The 22,674-nt window shown below is 36.2% G+C and overlaps 2 protein-coding genes across 6 annotated transcripts in view; both read left to right on the forward strand.

Moving 5' to 3' along the window:
* Positions 1 to 22,674, forward strand: part of LOC126706327 (putative disease resistance protein At1g50180) — a 43,216-nt gene that overhangs the window by 9,855 nt on the left and 10,687 nt on the right. The gene's annotated exons all lie outside the window — the stretch shown is intronic.
* Positions 1,621 to 8,016, forward strand: LOC126706329 (probable disease resistance protein RXW24L). 5 transcript variants are annotated; one of them, XM_050405740.1, is made up of 5 exons: positions 1,621 to 2,932; positions 4,515 to 6,123; positions 6,374 to 6,409; positions 7,064 to 7,153; positions 7,718 to 8,016. In XM_050405740.1, the coding sequence occupies exons 1-2, from the start codon at positions 1,942 to 1,944 to the stop codon at positions 6,101 to 6,103; spliced, it is 2,580 nt and encodes an 859-aa protein (XP_050261697.1). In that variant the 5' UTR covers positions 1,621 to 1,941; the 3' UTR covers positions 6,104 to 6,123; positions 6,374 to 6,409; positions 7,064 to 7,153; positions 7,718 to 8,016. The 5 variants fall into 5 exon arrangements, with proteins under 5 accessions (XP_050261697.1, XP_050261701.1, XP_050261698.1 ...); XM_050405744.1 differs by having other exon boundaries at positions 7,726 to 8,016; XM_050405741.1 differs by having other exon boundaries at positions 6,382 to 6,409.

Consider the following 22,674-nt stretch of genomic DNA (forward strand, 5'->3'; position numbering starts at 1 on the left):
AAAAAAAAAAAAAAAAAAAAAAAAAAAAAACACCCACGCTGATCACGCCACAGCCACCATAACGCCATAGCCACCACAGCTCCACCGATCTCGCCACCCACCAATCTCCACCATGCCACAACCACTACAACGCCGATCACATATACCAGCAAACCCAGAAGAAAAGAAAAAAAAAAAAAAAACCATTAACACCCACGCCCACCGAACCACCGTCATCAAAACCCACGATCTCCACCGTTGTCAAAACCCACACCTCCAAAGAAACCCACCAGCCTAGCCTCGTCGGAATCACTATCGGAGCCATAGGAGCTCCAATTCAAACCCATCGGAGCCACGCCGACCCATCCGATTTCACCATTAAGGAAGCCACGGGGTCTTGGGTCTGAAGAGAGCAGAGAGTAGATGAGAAAGAGAGAAGGAAGAGAGAGAAAAGAATAGAAATAATGAGAGAGGAGAGAGAAATTTCCGGTTAAAAATAAGGAGAGAGGATTAAAAAATTAATTTTTTTTATACCATTCAGCTACAGTACCATCTTACATTTAAAATGGTACTGTAACTGTATGCCAAAAAAAATTTAACATTTCCCATATGGCTTTCCAATTGCTGAGCACATTTTGGGTTTAAATGCCAAATGTACCTTACATTTGGCATTTGGCCCTCCAGCTGCGGATGCTCTAGAAAAGAGACTATAGCCACCATTAACATCTGGGATAAATATTATTAGCTTTCATTACAAACAATAAAGCTTAGCGTAGCCAACGGTTGATACCTAGCTTAACTCATCCAATTGAAGAGGTTCTATTCTGGCGAAAAATAATCACAACCAATTGTTTACCAAACTTTCTCTCCTTCCTCCACTAATTCTCTCTCCTTGTGGGCTTCAAAATTTCCTAAATTTCGGCAATGAAATTTCTCTCTCCTACTTTCGGTAATGATATTGCCATAACTTTTCTAGAAATATTAATATCAGGATTAATATTATAGTCACAAACTATTTTATAATATTTTTATAAAATATTGATGTGGCCAACCTCTTATTGGTTTTAATCTAGGTTTATCATTAATATCACTTTTTTTCGTTTATTAATAATTACTCATCACATTAGTAATTTAAAAAAAAAATTAAAAATTTATATATTTAGTATTATTCTTTTTTTTTTATAAAATAAAATTCTACTCTAACCTAATCTAAATATATATGTGTATGAAACTCTTTTCTGGAGACTTGAATTCCGACTCTTACCTCCTACAACCTATAAGCACTTACACTTGTAAAATGACCATTACAACTTTTGCAGTGCTATATTTAGCATTAATCCCTATTGTCGCGACATATTCGCCTAGAATCACGGCAAGTGGGTGTACTACTGCCACCTAAAGGCAAGCGAATGCACACACTTTAAAAATGCATCAAGTTGGATTGTTAAAAAAAAGGGAGGGATTTAAATTGTTTTTTAAACAAACAAACAAAAAAAAAGTTTTAGAAAAACCTTTCTTTTTTTTTTTTCTTTCTTTTTTTTTTTATACTTTTTCTCATCCTTATCTGATTTTCATTTTCAACCTGTACCTAATCCCTCATCTCTCACTTCTCTCTCTCTCTCTCTCTCTCTCTATCTGCTCATCTTCTTTTTCCACTTTCCTCTTTCTCATCTACCAGTCTTCCTCCACCAAACAGATGCGTCTAGTTCCTGCCTTCAACGAACTTTTTTCTCTCTCTCTCTTAATTTTTTTAAATTCTAGTTTAATCTAACTTGATGCTTTCTTAAGTGCGTGCATTCGCTCATCTTCAGATTACACACACTTGCAGTAATGTTAGGTGAATATTTTGCGACATAAGGGCAGGGTTGACTGAAATCAGACATACAGAGAGTGCCAATTCTGGCAAAGTTTTCACAGATTATCTTCCAAATCTCCAATTCATCTTCTTTTCGGTGAAGCGAAATGGCTGAGGCTGCTGTTTTGGGTGGCGTGACAAGGGCTGGTGTCTCTCTCGTACCAGGAGTAAAATTCTTGTGCGGGGTGAGTAAAGAAGTTGAGCTGCTAAAAACTGAGCTCAATGTGATGCAAGGCTTATTAAAAGATGCAGATATGAGGCAAGATGAATCAGAGACTTCAAGACGGTGTGTTGCTGGAATAAGAAATCTTCTTTGCGATGCAGAAGTTGTCATTGAGAAATATTCCTTCAATGTTGCAAGCAGAAGGGGTGGAGGCGTACAAAAGGTCATGAAGAGGTATACTTGCATCTTGGATGAAGCACGTACTATCTACAAGGTTAGATCAGACGTTGGGAAAATCAGGAAACAAATTTGTTTTTTGGAAAGGACGTACTACAACGCGATAGGAGTTGCCGACAGGCGACCACAGCAAAGGGAAACTACTTCTGATCATGAACATGATGTTGTTAAGTTGAATGATGATGTGGATAAACTGGTGAACTTTTTGCTGAACGAAAACAGTAGAACTGCTTTCATATGTGGTATGGCTGGTATCGGAAAAACTACTCTTGCCAGGATGGTTTATAACCACCCCACTGTTGCAGATAAATTTCCTCGCCGTGCTTGGATATCTCTCTCTCAACAAATAAAACCAAGAAAGGTTTGGGAAGAAATTTTGTCGTCCCTTTGCCCTTCAACGTCTGAAGAGCAATGGAAAGATGTTCTACAGTTGTCAGATTCACATCTCACTCTAAAACTTTGTGAAGTTCAGAGGGAAAATAAGTGTCTGGTGATTCTAGATAGTATTTGGACTTTTAAGGATTGGGATAGGCTAGTCAACGCCTTCCCATGGGAGAAACGCAAAATATTGCTCACCTCTCGTAATAAAGATTTGCCTTCAAAAGTAGATGCCAATTGTTTAGTTCATGAATTGCAGTGTCTCGATTATGAAAAGAGTTGGCAATTGTTTGAGAAGATACTAATGGCTCAGAGACAAGGTACTAGCAATTTCTAATCCTACTTCAGTCTATTGTTTTCTTTTGAAGGATTTTTTTGGGTATTAGTAAATATGGGGAAGAAGAGTAGATCATAGTCTTACATTACAAATGTAAGAATTTATTTAGTCGGAAATGATTCCTAATTTGTCTGTATAAAAACACGAACTAATTAATAAAATAAATTTTTTTGTGCTGAATAATTAGTAAAATAATTTAGAAGACATTAAAAACAACTTATATATAATTTTTTTTAAGATATGAATTTTTATTTGTTATATAGTATATAGCTTTATAAAATGAAAAGATAAATATCAAAACACACAAACGTATTGTGCTTGCAAGAAAAAAAAACGTTGCCTCAAGAAAAAAAAGTTATATGGTGAACTAGCATTTGATGAACAAATTAAAAAAAAAAAAAAATTCAATACTAGTAATAGTATATATTGAAATATTTCTCTAATCTTTTTGACCAAGACTATTTTTGTTTTTTTAGAAGAAATTTGTATCTTTATTACTAAAAGTTAGCCAAATTGGCTAGAACTACAGCACTTTGGTGTGGAGGAAAAGACAACTTTTTTTTTTTTTTTTTTTTTGAAAATGGAACATTCATCCATTTAAAAAATAATAGCATCTTGATACAAAGCTTCCATAAGCTAGTGGAGGTGAGTCCTGAACCTAAACATTAACACTTATAATTACTCATCATCAACTATAAAATATAATAATAATAAATTCAAAATAGCTAAGTTTTATTTTTTTATTATTATTATTTTTTTTTAAGAAACAAGAATGGACTAGAATTTAGCCCAAGGTTCTCATTCCAGTTTGCTTACCAGTATGGTATTTTTGGCGTTTCAGTCGAAAGAGAATGAACTCTAGACATAGTGTGCATTTGGCAAAAATTATTTTACTATTTAGCTTATTTTTACTACTATTCATGGGTTCTACTGCACTTTTTAATACTATTTATAACTTCCACTGTATTATTTCATCTAACTTTTACTTTTATCTATTATACTTTCAGCAAAAAGTTTTCAATTTCAGTAATATAAGCAGATCCCAAACAGACCCATAATCAACCAGAATTTGGAAAAATTAAAATTAATAAATCCGTATATTACATATGCAGGGAGCAAGGATATCCAATAACAACTACGGTTAAAAAAAAGGGTCTATATATCATTTCTCCCAATAAAAAGTACCAATTGTTTAATAAATTTTAAAGCCATTTTACAGATTTTACAGGCTTTTGAATCTTAAAATATGGTTTGATGTTAGGACAATTATAGATTTACCATGTACTATTCATGTAAAGTTTACACAATTGCACGAAAAATGTACAATATCATACACATTTATTTAATCTACGACTATAGGTTTACCATGTACTATTCATGTAAAGTACACATTTGCACAAACAATAAACAATGTCCATATACATTTGTTTAATTTACAATGTTTTTTTTTTTTTGATATGATTTAATTTACAATGTAAGATGTATAAGAACAATAAATGTAATATATATATATCCTTAATGTTATTGTTGTAGTGATTTTTTTCATTGTTTTTGTCTTTGCACAGACTTTATAATCAGTAATGAGATGAAGAATTTAGGGAAGGAAATGGTTAAAGATTGTGGGGGTATTCCTTGGGCCATCTTCTTACTTCAATGCAATTTAGCACCAATGACATCGGAGCAGTGGCGGGATCAGGTTGGGCATGTTTGTATAAAAGAAGACTTACAAGTGATCGAAAGGTTAGCTTTAAGTTATTATGATTTGTCTCCTTGTTTGAAACAATGCTTTCTACACCTGGGCCATTTTCCAAAGGGTTTTGAGATACCAGCAAAGGAATTAATTCGAATGTGGATGGCAGAAGGTTTTATACCAGAAATTCAGCATGAAAGAAATACAATGGAGACGGAGGGAGAAAAATTTTTAGAGGAACTAGATCGAAGGTGCATGGTCCAAATTGGGAAAAGGGACTCATTTGGAAGGATCAAAACATGTCGAATCCATGATTTTATGCTATTCTTTTGTGTCTCAAAGGCCCAAGAGGAAAATTTTCTTCAAATCATAAATATTCCTTCTTTGAAAGAAAGGAGAGAGAATGATGATAAAGTTCGAAGAATTGCCATCAACGAGGAACAACATAATTCTGATCCACCGCTTCGCTTGACGATATCCAAAGATTATCCTCACCTCAGGTCTCTTTTATACTTTTGCCCTGATAATTTGAATAGTTCTTATTTGGTGAAATCTATGTTCAAGAACTTTAAATCACTTAGAGTCTTAAATCTCAAGAACTTTGGCTTTTATAAGGGAGAATTACCTAAAGACATCGGATGTCTTATCCACTTGAGATTCTTATCTCTGAAAAACAGCAACATAGATAACGTGCCATCATCCGTAGGCAATTTGAGGTGCTTGCAGACATTAGATTTGCGGTCCTGCACAAACGGTTTTAGAGTGCCAAATGTGTTCAAGAAGATGGAAAAATTGAGGCATTTGTATCTGCCCATAAATTATAGGGTAAGTGAGAAGTTGGAGTTGGCTAATCTTCCTAATTTGCAGACGCTAGTGAATGTTGATCTCAACAAATGTAATCTGCCACCAACATTTCCTTCTCTTCGGGTTCTTGTCATTGGCACTGATCCTTGCAATGAAGAGACAACAGATATAGTATCAATGGTATCAAGTTGTCCTCATTTATATAGGTTGAATTTGAAGTCGAAGATACGGCAGTTGCCAGAAGATGAGGAAATCTGTCAACATATTGCCAAGTTAACCTTAAAGTTCACTTTTCTTCAGGAAGACCCAATGCCAATATTAGGGAAGTTGCGCAAATTAAAAATCCTCCGCCTCCTTCTCAATTCCTTTGAAGGGAATCGAATGACTTGCAATAAAAATGGATTTCCTCACCTTCGTTCTCTTGTCCTAAGTGATTTAACATACCTGTCGGAGTGGGTGGTGGAGGAAGAAGCCATGAAAATACTCTGTCATTTGGAAATTGCTTGTCAGGCACTAAGGATGATTCCAGATGGATTGAGGTTTGTTACTACCCTCCAGGAATTGGATATCAGCACCATGCCAGAGTCATTCAAACACAGATATAGTAGAGAAGGAACAGAATTTGACAAAGTAGCACGTGTGCGTTCCTGCAAACTTTAAGAAGAATGATATCTCGTTAGGTAATGAGTTATTTCAGTGAATTCCTCTACTTTCGTAGAAAAAACAAAAGAATAAGTGAAAATTTCTTATACTTAAATTTTTCAAAAGTTTGGGCACAACTCATGTCGCTTATATAGCTCAAATCTCTCTCAGTATCTTTAATTTTTTTTTTTTTTTTTTTTTTTTTATAACTCATTATCTTTAACTAACCCAATAGTTTTCGTAATAATCTTTAGAAAATATATGTTCCTAATGTATTTTTTTTAATAGAAATGCAGGTTTCCCTCCCCTAATTACGCGTGTTTGGTAAGTTTTGAATCCAAAACTATGTGTTCTTCATTTGGCTAACATATCCTTTTTATTTATTTCTATTTTTATGCACATCAGAATGAAATTTATTTAATTGATTTGCAAGTTTCAGTACGAGCTTAATTGTAATATATTAACCATTTACTTTTTTCATTAATATCTAACGTGAGACTTCACCTTTTAACTAACTTCATCACTCACATGTGAATTTTCTAAAAAATATTCATGAAAAGTGTGACAAGTTATACAACACAAGAGATACATTCTCTTAAGGATTTTGAAACAATTACCTTTTTGCTTTTTAGGAACAAACACTCACAAGGAGTACACACAATTGTGGTTTACTATTAATCACTTCAATGAATTATTCCATGAGTTTTTCTTAAGAGTTTCTTCATTTATTTCTTCCCCTATTTAGGGTCTTTCTACTTCTTCTTCTTTTTTTTCGTTTTCTTTTGTTTTTGAAAGATAATTAAATTGGTTCAATTATCCGTCATAAAAATATTGGTCGATAGCGTAAATATAGATGTAAATGTTATCTTGATGAGTTCATGTCTTTATTATATTTCATTTGATGTCGTTCTGGGCTATTATTTTAGTTGGTTGTCACTTGTCTCCCTTTTCATTCTCCTTAATTTGGTTTTTTGGCAGGTGAAGTCATCCACGGTGCAAAAGTTTCTACCCTTCTTCAACCCATATAAAAATGAACAAAATAATGCCATTGCTTTGTAACTCGTACAGGTTGGTGTCAGTTATAAAATTTGTAGGACTTTTTTTTTTTGGTTGAGACAATAAAATTTGTAGGACTTGATTGCACAGACACGGTAACATATTCTTAGCTGCCTATTTGTAGTGGTGGTGTAATGCAAAATTTATAGTTTAGAAAACAAATAATTGAAGTTAGTTTTCAAATGTAAATTTGTATAAATGAATAAGTATAATTTTTTATATTTGTGTTCTAGTATAAAAGAATAACTGTTGATTTAATATCTTTCAAACTCATTTTTTTAGCTAAGAATTTTGTAACTGAATTGGCACATCCTCATATAAAAAGTCCTTGGGGTTTTAAAGAAAAAAGGTTTGAGCTACGAAATTAGTAGCATATTGAAATCATCTACTGAAAAGGTCTTTGTTTCAAGAGTTGCACTAATGTAACCTTGATTTGAACACAAAATGTCCTCCAATTTTATTGGAAAATAGATCGAAAGGCTTTTTCAATAGAATTATGATAAATATCCAGTTTTTGCTTGTTAGAAACCCTTATATTCCAGTTCTCCACACTCTTTGAATGTTCTATTTTTGTAGGGTTGCAGATAAAAGTTCTTCTGGAATGTAGAGTTCAAATTTGACAGAACTCCGCTGATAAGGATTCTTGAAGTTTCAAGAGGCGTTGAAGCTTATCTCCAATGGAACACTTGGAATATGAATAAGGTTTCTTAATTTGAATGTTTTTAAATTTTAAAGATTGGGATGTAGAAGTTCTTCAAGACTGTAAGGGTTGAATTCAATTAAGTTTTGACATTTGGAAATTCTTGGAAGCTTGTAGATTGATTCCTAGATTGGTGAGTGTTTATAAATGCCTTAAATTCCTATTATGATTTGAATATCTATTTGGTTTTTCTTGTCTAAGGAGGAAAATGAACATGATTACTTTTGAGGTTCCTTTGTGGAAAAAAGTCTATTCCTTGATATTTGAAAGGAAATTCTATTTCTTGTAAGAAAATAATTAATATACCTTGTGAATTAAGTAATTCATTCCTCATTTCTATTAAAGAATAGGAATTGAACTCTTAAAGATAGATAGTGCTATAAAGTATTTGATAGTTTTGGTCCAAAGGTTTTCCCATATGGAAAGAGGAGAAGAATTATAGGATCAAGCATGAAACTAAATGAGAAAAAAAATATTGCGTGGGAGGTGTGTTGAAATAATTGTCTAGCTTTGATTTGCATGCCAAAATACTAATATGAGCCCTAACATTTTTGACCTAATTTAACCAACCCTAAATGGGATTTAGTCAAAGTTTGACCATAAGTCCAATCATATGATATCAATGAATTTGTGCTCATTTTGAAGATCATGAATTTCCCCTTAAAATTACAATTCTTGGGCCTAGATTGGGGTTGAAACAGATAAGATATTGCAAAAAATCAAATTTATGATTAAAAACATCGTCCATTTTTGTGACATGTGATTATAGTTTAATTTTGATTAAATTATAATCAAATGGCCACCAATTGATTCGAGTGGGAAGTCATTGGAAAGGTCTCATGATAAACTTTAATTTAACATGCTTGGATGGCAAAAATATCCCACTTGAATAAAAATAATATACCGGAAAAAAAAAATTAAGTGAGAATTTTATACAGAAAACATGGGTTTTCCACAATTTGTTGAGTCCTCCAACGTGCTGAATGGGGTTTTCCATATCTTACTTAACAAAAACAGAGGTCAGCAAGTGTAGACACTCAATTTTACAACTCCCATTTTATCTCTTGTATTACACTGCATATCATCACCATATCATGTCTCAAGGGAAAAATCGTAATTTTCTTTGTATGATCTCCAAATGCAATTCATGAAATGAATTTTAAGGTCATAATGATTAAAAATTTTAAAACAATAATTCATAAGCCTTAATTGGACAACCGGATTAAAACACATCAAGAAAACAAGTTTTAATGGTAAGGTACACTTGCATGTAGAAAAGCATCCCAATCTGGAGCTCAAATTTGAGATCATTGCCTAAACAAATGCCTGGCCCTACATCTTTGAAGACGCTGAACATTGTGAATTGTCCCATCTCAGTGGAAAGTTAATAGGGTGAGGATTGGCTTGTTCACATCCAAAACTTGGAAGGAGATCAATGCTCCAACAAAACTTGAAAGGAAGAAGGAATATGATCTTAAAACTCAGCTCTTTAACAAAATTTTTGGGTGTTGTAGTTGTCCAACGAATCAAAAATTCTACTATCCAAAAAAAAAAAAAAAAGTCAAAAACTCAGTGAGTCAGTGGTAATTAATTATCTAAAAGTGGTTTCTTGTTTTCTTTTTGTCTGCTAATAGAATTTTTATTCCTCATGTGCTTTCTTCACATATTAGAAGAAAGAATACGGGAATTCTTTCCTCTATTTCTTTTTGTATCTCAAACCAAGTTGATGTGGTGATGTATTTTTGGTGTTTTACTTCTCATCTTGTAAGACGACTTAGACAAGGATCCCACTCATCTAACAAGTTGAGAAGGCTACCAACTTCTTACTTACAAATCCTTCTCTAGAAAAGCTTTCTTGCTTGGAGTGTTCAATAGTGTTGGTACATGCAAGTAAAATTTCTAAACCATTTTTTTAATTATGCCATATATATTTTTTTATATTCAAACACGCTTTAGTTGCTAGTTCTTCACACATTCTTAGTTGCTAGCATGTTTGATCTATGTTGTTCTTAGTCTTTTGCATAGTTAGGGTTTTTTAATTCAATTAACATGTTCACGTGCTCTTATATTAGGATTTATGTAATAGATGCATTGATTTGACACATGAGTAAAGTATATGAAGTAAATTGCCTAAAATAAAAGTACATGGGATGTAATGGCCAGTATCCTATAGTTTAGAGAGTTTCTTGGCATTTTAATATCCTTTTTTTTTTTGTAAAAAAAATTCCCTTAATTCACTTTTTTTTTTTCTTTTCACTGCTTTGTTCTTCTTTTTGCAAGTAGATTTCTCTCACTCCCTCTCTCTCTTTCTCTCATCCTGATGTTGTAAACCTACATGGACAGTAGCCAAACAGAGCATTAAAATACAAAACCAAAAAAAAAAAAAAAAAAAAGCAAAAAAAGCAAAAAAAAATTCCACTGAGGGGAGAAATACAAGAATACTAATCCAACTAAGAAAAAGAAATCAAGAAGTTTACAAATTGACTATAGAAAATATCGGATCCACAAAACCTAGATACATTACGTAATGACCATAACAAGTTAAACGAACTGGTTTCTCAATAGCTTACAGTTTCCCATTTTTCTAATAAAAATTAGAGCAAATAAATCACATATATTTCATTACTAATAACTTTAACATGTATTAGTTGATAAAACCAAAGCAAGAACAACTTTCCCACACTTCCTCAGATCCAAACATAGTCAAACGAAACTAAATAAATAAAGAAAAAAAAAAAAAAAAAAAGGAAATTACACTTTACTACTTTAAACTATATTACTAATTACTCTTTGTACCATAAAATTTTCGAATGCACTGCTTTTGCATCTCGACGTCAAGTTTACTATTAACTTGGATAGAAAAATATGGTATCACGTAAAAAAAACCTAATTGTCCTTCCTCTCAATTTCTTAAAAAAAATAATAAAATATACTTTACCAACTTAAACTATACTCCTGATTACACTTTATCCTCTAAATTTTGGATTTTCATCCAAATTAACAACAAACTTGATGTCGAGGTTCAAAGTGTAACAAATGTCATTATTTAGTGTGCAAAATGTGCATTCGAAAAGTTTAGGAGTGCAAAATGTAATTTAAGATATAACAATTTCCCAAAGAATAAAGCAAAATGAAAAATCTTTGTCTGAGCTTAGATGATCTTCATCTTGCCCACATCAAAGCGAGCCTTGCTCTTCTTATTCACCAGTTGGTTGACAACAAATCTATTCATCATCATTGGGCCTCGCCCATTGAAGTTTCAGTGCCACTGTTGTAGGTCTTTGATGAGTCCACCATGGGAGATCCGAAAGCTTATCAAAAGACAATGGGAGTCAATCTAGTTTGGAGAGAGAGAGAGAGAGAGAGGGGGAGAGAACTATAGAATTAAGTGAGGTCGAAACCCTTGGTTATTTCAAATAGCTTAAATAGTCGATCTAGGTTTACAGTGAATGAGAAAGAGATCTACAAAGGAAGAAGAACAGAGGAGAGAGAAAAGATAAAAAGAAATGGAATGGGAGAAAATTAGGGGTGGCAAAATCAACCCAAACCCATTTGCCCACCCAAACCTACCCACTTAAATGAAACCCAAATTCGCCGAATTATTAATTGGGTTAAATGTGTATTAACCCAATTAAACCCAATTAACATTAATGTTTATTGGATTTAAAATGGGCACGCAATTAAATCCAATTATGATCCAAGTATCATTTCTAAAAATCACCCAACTCTAAAATACCCCAAACTACTAAAAATTACCAAAATACCCCCCTAAACCTGAAAATTACCAAAATACCCCTAAGATCATTCATAGTAAGGAAGTTATAAAATATAGCTTTTAGCAACTTAAAAAGCAACTTTATCTATTTTAACAACACACACCCAATAACAAAGACTCTATTTTGACAGTCATCTCATTAAAATAATATAAACAACTTATTAAAATAAATTAAAACTTCTCCCCACAAAATTTTACAGCAACCAGCCACCATAATCCTGTCACCACCACCACGACCACCACCACCATGGTAGCCACAATCCACAGCAAAACAAAAACCCAAAACAAGTCCACCGCTAAAACCACAATGACAACCACCGTTATCAATAACTCACCACAAAAAAACATAGCAAAACCTAGCAAAAAAATCCAAACCACTAAGACCCACGTAGACAAAACCTAGCAACCCATTGCCGCCAAGAAGCACTATTGAAACAAAATCCACCATTAAAACCAGCACCACCAATACAAACACAACCAAAACCCACTAGCACCGAGCCACAATCAAACCCACAATCGAGCCATAGTCAAGCCATTAGAGCACAACTAACTTAAACCTATGAATCCGAGCACGGCAACACCTCACAAATCACAAAATCGGCAACCCAAACCCACGAATCCGATCTCCACGCCATGTCCAATGACCCCTCTATATATTCGTATACTCCCAATATGGGAAATAAAACTCTAAGATCTCGAAACATTAACTTCATATCTTCCCTACAAGGAAAGGTCTTACGTTCATGGGATCTTGGTCAACTTTACATCACTATATAAGCACCAAGTCTCTTCTTCTCCAAGGTATGTGAAATTTCCTAACTCTTACAATTTCGAGTTATTGGAGATTCTTCTATTACTGACTTAACTTTCGAAAGGTCTTTGGCCAGCACCCCACTAGTGCTCTTTGTAGGTTCTTCATTCTCTTTTGTTCTTCAAGCACTTCAATTGCTGAGCGTGTGGATGATCAACTCACTGACTATTTTGTGCATCATCATTATTAGCGCTCAAATTTATTTGTTTCAACTATGATTGAAACAAAGTTCAACAAATTAAAAACAAAAGCAAATTTAATAACACACAATCTAGAATACGAAGTAAAAAAATTGTGTCCTAAAATTATGGAAATAATTAAATATCATCACTTCAGTCAAGCAATAGATTCATATTTTTTTTAGAGAGTTTCAACCTATGGAGTCCACTCCTAATGATAGTTCTTTATCATCAGACCAAAACACCAATCGGATTTTGGTGTAGGCGGGAATTGGGATCTATATCTTTTATTCAACTATCAGAGACTTAATTATCTTAATTTTTATCATTTTCATTTCATTTTTCCTTTCTAATGAGATGTAATATATTTGAAATTATTTCTCCAAATGTTATTGTAAGGACTCAATTTGTAACGATCCCAAACTGGTATTGGGTTCGTACATTAAGGGCCCAAACAATATAATTTGTAGAGCGTGGGATGAAAGGCTAGGCCTTGGTCACCGGACAGTGGATGGTCATGGTACTCATATAGAGGTGAACCATGTTTGTTCAAGAAGTCTTTCTCCTCGGCATGGCCTGGGAGGCTCTAGTTCTTGGCCTTTTCTCCCAGCCCTTTTTCTGGATTGCTTACTTCTCTTTTTATATTAGCCTTTACCCTTCCTCCAACATCCACGTGTAGGTTCAGTTTTCCAGGGCTGATACTTGTCCCATCAGCCCATACCCAAAGTGGTTGGGGGTGGTTGTAAAAACTGAAAAACATTGCTCTGTCTGGCGCAGAGTATTTAATTGCAGTAATGACAGCCTTTCATTTGTCCTTTGTTGCCATATTGTCAAAGGGTCCTTTCTCCATCAATGTGGAGGTATTCAACTTTTCCTTAAACTGTTTCAATATTGTACTTGCCCTTTCTTTCAAGAGCGCGTTGGGATGCCGAGAACAGAATCATCCTCGACTATATCTCTAGGCCAGTTGGACTTTCACTGTATGTCTTCGGCTATATCCTTCCTCGGCTCGGGCCTTGGGCCCTAAAGCAAAGTGGGCCGGGGTTATAAGTTCTCTGGCCCCACAATAGCCCCTCAAAATCTTGCTATCCGGCCCCTCGGACGGAGATGAGGGTTTTGGTGACGTCAGGCCTATGTCACTGCTTGCCAAGCTTTGTCCTTCATTAATGTCGGTGTCTCTTCATTTGCCTGGGAAATGCTCCTGGTTATGAGACATTCCTTGAGTTTTACTCACGTCGTGCTTTTGCCGCTTCAGTACACGAGGCGCGTCTTTAATAAGTTCCCTTTACGAGGCAACGCCAATCCAACGGTTGTAGACGGCATTGGGAGTTGAGTGGAAATTATCTCGTTTGTAGCTTTTCTTGGAAATCTGTACAGATTAAATGCCACAAGACTTGCCTTCCATATAAGAAGCAAGGTAGGAGGTCATTTCCTTTACGTACAGACCCCTCAATCTTTTCAAATTCCTAAACCACCTGCTGTGCTCAAAGTCCTCACTGCCAGTGGGATTAAGCCTTAGGGAATGATATGGTTGGGGCGAAGATGGGGGTGAAGGGACCACACCCTCTCCAGAAGTACTGGGTCTCTCCGAGACTCAAGATGGCCCGATCAGGGTAAGGGAGATAGAGACTTAAAACATTTCTCCCCCTTGACAAGGCGGGAAAGAAGCCTCTTCTTCCCTTAGCTAAAATCCGAAGCAGGTGCTGGTCACATCAGATTTTTAGTGCGATAGCACTGGGGTTGCTCATCGTCGGTACCATCCGCTCTCTCTCGAGCACTGCTAACATGGCACTGGCCTGATGGGAGTCAGAGCTGGCATGGGGACTAGGCATCCTCGCTTCCTCCTCTCCTCCTTCTCTGGTGCCTCCTTTTGCCTCCGCTTCTTCTTCTCTTCCATCACTAGGGGCATCCTGGTGCTTCTTCTTCTTCTTCTGCCTCTTCTCCCCTTCCATCAATGGGGCCATCCTGACATGCTTGGTCGCTACTAGAGCAGAATTTTGAAGGATTTATCACTCCCTTGTATCTTTTTCCTTTTTGCCTTTCTTTTTGCTTCTGTAGTTAGCTTATGGTATAAGCTTGCTTAAACCCCTCATTGTACGCTGTACTATTTCTTTATCTTAATAAAAGATGACTTTATTTTATTCTACGTATTCTTTCTTTTCTGCAATAGTTATATTGTGAATGGATGTTTTTTTTTTTTTTTTGAACGATACTTAGGGCCGAAACCCTTGTTAACAAAAAGCTATTATTTTGAATTCATTAAGACTAACAGGCACAATAATGCTAACCTAAAAAATGTTATACATACAAGACTAATGGAGATAACAGTTGAATGCTCTGTATTGCGTATGAGGTGATCATCCGAGGATGGGTAACCCAAAATGAACTATCCGAAAAGGTCGCCGAGCGCTAGGGTGCTTTGCCACGTTCCTGACAACATTCATAGCTTTAACCATTTTTGGCATCCGGTCTGAGGACAGAGGTATGATTGTACCGGGCCTAAATACTCGTTTACATTAGTTTCCCTAGAGTTGGGGATCCGAGGACAGGACGGGATTTCCATTCTGTCTAAGACTTAATCCATTTTCTAATGGCTAATCTCCCCATAGGTTTGAGTCCGAGGACCATGCAATACCTTGGTTCTGTCCAAAACTTAAAATTTTCTTTACGTAGTTGGTTTCCCCATAGGTTTGAGTCCGAGGACCATGCAATACCTTGATTCTGTTCAAAACTTATAATTTTCTTTAAGTCGTTGGTTTCCCCATAGGTTTGAGTCCGAGGACCATGCAATACCTTGGTTCTATCCAAAACTTAGAGTTTTCTTTAAGTAGTTGGTTTCCCCATAGGTTTGAGTCCGAGAACCATGCAATACCTTGGTTCTGTCCAAAACTTAGAATTTTCTTTACGTAGTTGGTTTCCCTATAGGTTTGAGTCCGAGGACTATGCAATACCTTGGTTCTGTTCAAAACTTATAATTTTCTTTAAGTCGTTGGTTTCCCCATAGGTTTGAGTCCGAGGACCATGCAATACCTTGGTTCTGTCCAAAACTTAGAGTTTCTTTAAGTAGTTGGTTTCCCCATAGGTTTGAGTCCGAGGACCATGCAATACCTTGGTTCTGTCCAAAACTTAGATTTTCTTTAAGTAGTTGGTTTCCTCTTTGAGTCCGAGGACCATGCAATACCTTGGTTCTGTCCAAAACTTAGAATTTTTTTTAAGAAGTTGGTTTCCCCATAAATTTGAGTCCGATGACCATGCAATACCTTGGTTCTGTCCAAAACTCATAATATTCTTTAAGTAGTTGGTTTCCCCATAGGTTTGAGTCCGAGGACCATGCAATACCTTGGTTCTATCAAAAACTTAGAATTGTCTTTAAGTAGTTGGTTTTCCCATAGGTTTGAGTCCGAGGACCATGCAATACCTTGGTTCTGTCAAAAACTTAGATTTTCCTTAAGTAGTTGGTTTCTCCATAGGTTTGAGTCCGAGGACCATGCAATACCTTGGTTCTGTCCAAAACTTAGATTTTCTTTAAGTTTCGAGGATTAGCCCCTCAGCCAAGGTGTGGGGCGTTGACTTGATGTTGGAGGCCCCTAAAACTGCCCGTGCCACTGGTGCTTCGAAGCGTAGTCCCTAGTGGAACTTTATATGAGGGCAACAACAGCGGTCTGCTGGAGATGACGGAGGGGCTTTCTCAGTCCCTTGTCTGATAGGAGCTCGATCCTACCACCGCCTGTGCCAATGCACGAGCCTTTCCCACAGACGGCGGCGATTGTAAGGACTCAATTTGTAACAATCTCAAACTGATATTGGGTTCGTATGTTAAGGGCCCAAACAATATAATTTTTAGAGCGTGGGTTGAAAGGCTAGGCCTTGGTCACCGGATAGTGGATGGTCATGGTACTCATACAGAGATGAACCATGTTTGCTCAAGAAGTCTTTCTCTTCGGCATGGCCTGGGAGACTCTGGTTCTTGGCCTTTTCTCCCAGCCCTTTTTCTGGATTGCTTACTTCTCTTTTTATATTAGCCTTTACCCTTCATTCAACGTCCATGTGTAGGTTCAGCTTTCCAAGGTTGATACTTATCCCATCAGCCCATACCCAAAGTGGTTGGGGGTGGTTGTAAAAGCTGAAAAGTATTGCTCTGTCTGGCGCAGAGTATTTAATTGCAGTAATGGCAGCCTTTCCTTTGTCCTTTGTCGCCATATTGTCCAGGGGTCCTTTCTCCATCAATGTGGAGGTGTTCAACTTTTCCTTAAACTGTTCATATACCGTACTTGCCCTTTCTTTCAGGAGCGCATTGGGATGCCGAGGACAGAATCATCCTTGGCTATATCTCTAGACCAGTTGGACTTTCACTGTATGTTCTCGGCTATATCCTTCCTCGGCTGGGGCCTTGGGCCCTAAAGCAAAGTGGGCCGACGTCACAAGTTCTTTGGCCCCACAGTTATCAATCTATATAATTAATAAAATGATTCCTTGTTTGGGTTTCAACATTTTGCGTACTAAAATACATTCACACAAATTCTTAAACTCTCTAAAATACATCTATCTTTTAGTTAAATAATTTTAAATTAAAAAAAAAAAAAAAAACTGGTCAAAAGAGTAATTTACTGTTCCTAAATTTTAGGCTTTTTCCCTTTATCTTCCCCGTTCAATCTAAAACTTAGTACACTACCTCCATCTCATTAAATTAAAAAACACAAAACCAAACAAACAAATAAATAAAAAATTAATATTATTACACACTCAAAACGCATGCAATGAGTCTAGTAACTTATAATAAGTATTATAAGAGCATTAGTATTTGTGCGCTCTAAAATGCCAAATTACTATTTTTAGCACTACAAACAACAAAATACATGCTACATCAGTGGTGCCATAGGTAAAAATTTTACCAACCTTGCTAAAGTAAATTGCCATCTTTAATAGTCTACTATAGCAACAAAGGAAAAAAAATATTTGTTTATTTTTCTCTCTCTTTTCAAAAAATATATCTTCTCTCTCTCTCTCTCTCTCTCTCTCTCTCTCTCTCTCTCTCTCCGGTCTTCTCTCTTCTTTTTTTCCTTCTCTTATCATCAGGCCAATACACTAATAGGTTTTTGGTGTAGACGAGAATTGAAATCTATATCCCTTATTCAACTATCAGGGACTTAATTATCTTAATTTTAACAATTTGCATTTCATTTTTCCTTCCTAAGGAGATGTAATATATTTGAAATCATTTCTCCAAATGTTATCTATCTATACTGCTAAGTTATGGTTTTTCACATAATATTTATGTTGACTTTATTCCATGACAAAAAATGTTGTAATTGCATTAATTTATTTCCATGTATTTTTTTTTGGGATTTAATTGTAATGAGTTTAGTCTTAAGTGGTAAAAATTTGATCACAACAGTTGAAGGTAATACAAGGACCACATCCCGGAAGCTGAAGAGTCATTGTGTTTCGCAAATCATCTCGTAAGTTGGCCATGTCATGAGATGACCCGCGAGATACACTGATAGTTAGAACTTTAAGTGTGACTCTTATACTTTTTACCTATACTATATATACCCTCATTACTCACAAAATTATAAGGAGACTATTAAGAAGAAAACCCTAAAGAGGTTTCTACAACACCCGCAATTTTAGAAAGAGTTACTCATCCTCAAAGAGAGAAATCCTTGTAGTCTCTTCTCCTCCCCTCTCCCATTGTTATACCCTAAGATGATATTTGTACCTTGTTGAAGGCTAAAATTTCACAAGAAAACCCATTCCATGAAAAGTAAAGAAGGCCCAATTCAAGCAGCAAGAAGAATCAACATTAAGGCCCAATTTATGTTCAGATTTCCAGCAAAAAGGTCATCAAAAAGTCCAGCAAAATCCAGTGAAAGAACTGGACCGGGATACCCAGAGGCTGCCAGAGGCCCGGGATCCTCAGGTAATGCAGCACAGTTACTGTGGGATTGAGACAGCTCAAGAGAGGTACCACGAAATACAAGAAATGAAGAACAGAGATGTCCTTCTCAAGTACCCAGTGGTGCAGCAAAGAATCAGAAAGTATAAAGCAAACATTCATGAACAAAGAAGCTGTACCACAAAGAACCAAGAATGAGAAAATCATACTTAGAAACAACTGGAAGAGAACTTTCAACCCAGCAGTAAAAGATTCCAACTATTTGGGAATAATGACAGCAAGGAAATACAACCGCAGCTGAGTCTGAAAAGTGAGAAATCTTGAAGGAAGAGAAATTGAAGGCTAGTTGCCCAAGGACGTCCCGGAAGGGAAAGTCAGCAAGTGACTTTTAGAGAAACAGTATTAAAAGATGAAAACCATGAGAAAAAAGGGAAGAGACCAGCCCCTAAGAAAATGACACAACACGAGCTCTGAGGGGCAAAAGAGAGAAATCACTAGTACCTTAGAGCCCTAGAAAACACGCTATAAAAGGAAGAGAAAACCCATGTTGAAAGGGGGGAGGATTTTCAGTAGGAAGAATATCATAACAGAGCCATGAGAACTCTGTAAAATTTAAGAAAAACAGAGGAACGTCTCCCGGTATCCCAGAAACAGCCACTATAGCACATATTTGTCTCCCGGTACCCCAGAAACAGCCACTATAGCACATATTTGGATTCAAAAGGATTCAAACTTTGCAAGTCTTAGAGGCTTGAATAGCCATCAAAGTCTGTAATTTTTGAGCTTATTTGAACCTTGTATCACGTCTTAGTGAGCACATTTGTAATCCACAATTAAGAAAAATAATGAAATATCTCATATTGATTTGAGAATTTCTAATAATTACTTTGCATATTTCTTTATTATATTATCTTCCTTTACTGCTTCTTGCTGCTCAATACATATATTCTTGCTTGTAAAGCTGAGTCTTTTGCCCAAGTAAAGCCACTCAGACTTGAGTTCCAAATCCCACAAGTCTTGTGCAAAAGCACTAAGTCTGTGAGAATTGGGGCCAGGATCCTCGTGGCTGAATCATTCTCATAAAATTCATTTACATATATGTATATGTATTAATATATATATATATATATATCCTAATCTAAGAAACTAACAATTATTTGAAGATATGTGCCTTGTATAGTTGTTCTTGTGTAGGACCTATAGAGGTAAAAGGAAAGGACAAAACTCCATTGCATAACAAGCATGGAGAAAGATTGTATAGTGCAGAGAACCAGAGATTCTGGGTTCTTACAGGCCTAATACGCCTCGGGATCCCACGACAGTACGTCCCGGGATCCCACGACAATACGCCCGGGGTACCAAGTGAGGGAATTCTTTAAAATGTTTATACGATAAAAGATAAGCCTTAAATATTCTATTTCAATCTCTTTCTCATTGTGAATATTATGAACATCTATTTTACTTATTTTGTAAGAGTAAAGGGTCATTTTATGATACTAAAACACTTATAATGGTATTTTATTGCTTAGGAGGAATCGCATTTTTGCCTTGAGAAGATTTATGTGACTTGCGCACAACTTGATTCGTAATCAGCCCCTATTTAGCTGCGGTGAACCAAGCCCAGTCCACCGAAATACAACTATTTGGCCCAGGATCCTTGGGCCTGTGTGCTAAGGAAAAAAGCACTCTCACATTTTGGCGACTCCGCTGGAGACTGGGAAAAAGGAGAGGGAAAAAGTAGTCCCTTTGCAAGCATGGCTCCAAAGCTAGAAAACACCTAGAGGAAGGAAAGTTCCTCTTAGTGCATTCAACATCAAGATCCCAAAAGTGTGAGTTCCTCCAACGAACGTTCTACCGAGAGACTCTATATGGAATTTTGGGGAATTTCCCAACACAAGATAAGTTTTATGCATCATTATTTTCTCCATTTTTATATTTTGAACATAATGGACTAAAATCTATGTTTTTCAAATGGATAGCTTTCATTATGTTGCATGAAAGCAAAAGCATTGTATTGTTTAGTAATAGAAGTAGACACTTGTTCTACATAATATAGAATCATAGATAAATTTGGTTGTCATGCTCATCCTCCAACTAAATGGACCTCATTTTAAAAATATTCATAAAAGATACTGCAATATTGTTTTATTTCAACTTATTGGTGGTTGAGACCATGTTGCTAAATGGTTTTGACATTGATCAAAAGTTCACAATGTTTTGAACATGGCATGGGATTGGCTGCTAATGACTCCACACCCTGAGCAATAGAAAGGGTAGGAAGGAGTGATGAGAAGAAAGCTGGTCAGTTTGATTAGTATTTATGCAGATAGTTTAGTCTTAAACTTTGAAGTCCAAAACTTGAAGATGCTTGTTAAATGAGGTATTGGTGGTGTGAAACTACTTTGTACCATTGGTCTCCAAAGGCAACTCACTGGTCATTAGTGGACTATCCAAACTGTTGAAAAAGGGGAATGTTTTTATATGGGGAGTTGAGCAACCAAATGTCTTTCATAAAACTTCAACAGATCATGAGTCATTTGCCTACCATATGGGTACTAGTCCATGGCAAAATCACTATTGTTGTACCTGGGATCTTGATCCCAAGCATACAAAGCATTGAAGGACACTGAAATGAGGTATCCCAACATAGAAAGGGCGTGTATGGTAGTCATGTATCTCAATAACTGAATCATTACTTTTCGTCCCACCAAATCCTATTGGTGACAAGCTCTCATCCAATAAAAGCCCTCCTCAATCAACTCTTGCAATCTTGAAGAGTAGCCCGGTGGTTAATATTAATTTCCCAATACAACATAGGTCTGAAGGATCCCCAGAGCTATCAAGAGCTAAGCTGTAACAAACTCACTGACCCAGTTCCCCGAAGAAGAGAAATACCTATTAAGTGAGAAGATCTCTAAAAAAGTAGTAGCGGTAGAGATCCTTGTAAAGAAACAGACCATGAGGTTTGTGAAGACAGCCTTCAACGAGCATGCCTAGAGGAAGTCATCCTCTTCCAGGATCCCCGTACGAAGATCCCCGTACGAAGATCCCCCACTTGAAGAAAACACCATGATAGAATCATCTTGGTGGAGCTCCTGGCCATCAGTCTACCATTGAGAGCAACCTTAGATGACTCATAAAAGAAGATTCTTTCCATAAAGAATTTGTTCACAACCAAGAAAGGATATTTTAGAAGATCCTCGGAGAAGAAAACAAATCCTCATCCCTTTAAAGAAAAGAAAAGAAATCAGTTCAGTAAGCCCACTTGAAAATGAAGGGCTACGAAGGAACTTTTTCTGAAGATTGAAAAATTCAATGGTCATGAACAAATTTTCCAAGTGGCATGACCTAGGACTTGGGAAAAGGCAAATTTTCCATGTACCTAGCCCAGAACTTGAGCAGAACAGAATTTTTTCCAAGTAACATGGCCTAGGACTTGGGAAAGAGCAAACTTTCCATGTACCTAGCCCAAGAATTGACCAAAATAGATTTTCCAAGTGGCATGGCCTAGGACTTGGGAAAAGGCAAATTTTCCATGTACCTACCCAGAACTTGAGTAGAACAGAATTTTTTCCAAGTGACATGGCCTAGGACTTGGGAAAGAGCAAACTTTCCATGTACCTAGCCCAGGACTTGACCAAAATAGATTTTTTCAAGTAACATGGCCTAGGACTTGGTAATAGCAAATTTTCCGTGTACCTGGCCCAAGACTTGGCCTAAAACAATTTTTCTAAATACATGGCCCAGAAATTGGCCAAGAGCAAAAGTTTCCAAGTACGACCAAGAAAATGGTCAAAAGCAAAAGTTTATGGGTACAAGCTGTAGCACATACCAGTAATAGGTAAAAGTGCAGATTGTAAGCATATCCCAGTCATGGCTACAACTTTGTAGCACGTACTAGCACTGGGTACAAACTGTAGTACGTACCAGCAATAGGTACAAGCCGTAACACGTCCTAGCAAAGGATGCAAATTGTAAGCAAAGTCCAACAAGGGGTACAAAGAGAAAGAACCTTGAGTGGGTATGAAAACCCAAAAGTGGGTGTGTAAAGTGCACAAGATTGACCTCCTTGAAAGGAATTGGTTCAAGGGAGCCTAAAGAAGCAAGGAAGGCGTAACTTAAAAAAAAAAAAAAAATTTCTAAGAGTACATCACTCGAAGCCACACAAGCAT

The sequence above is a fragment of the Quercus robur genome, chromosome 11 (assembly GCF_932294415.1).
Source record: "Quercus robur chromosome 11, dhQueRobu3.1, whole genome shotgun sequence".
Taxonomy (NCBI): domain Eukaryota; kingdom Viridiplantae; phylum Streptophyta; class Magnoliopsida; order Fagales; family Fagaceae; genus Quercus; species Quercus robur.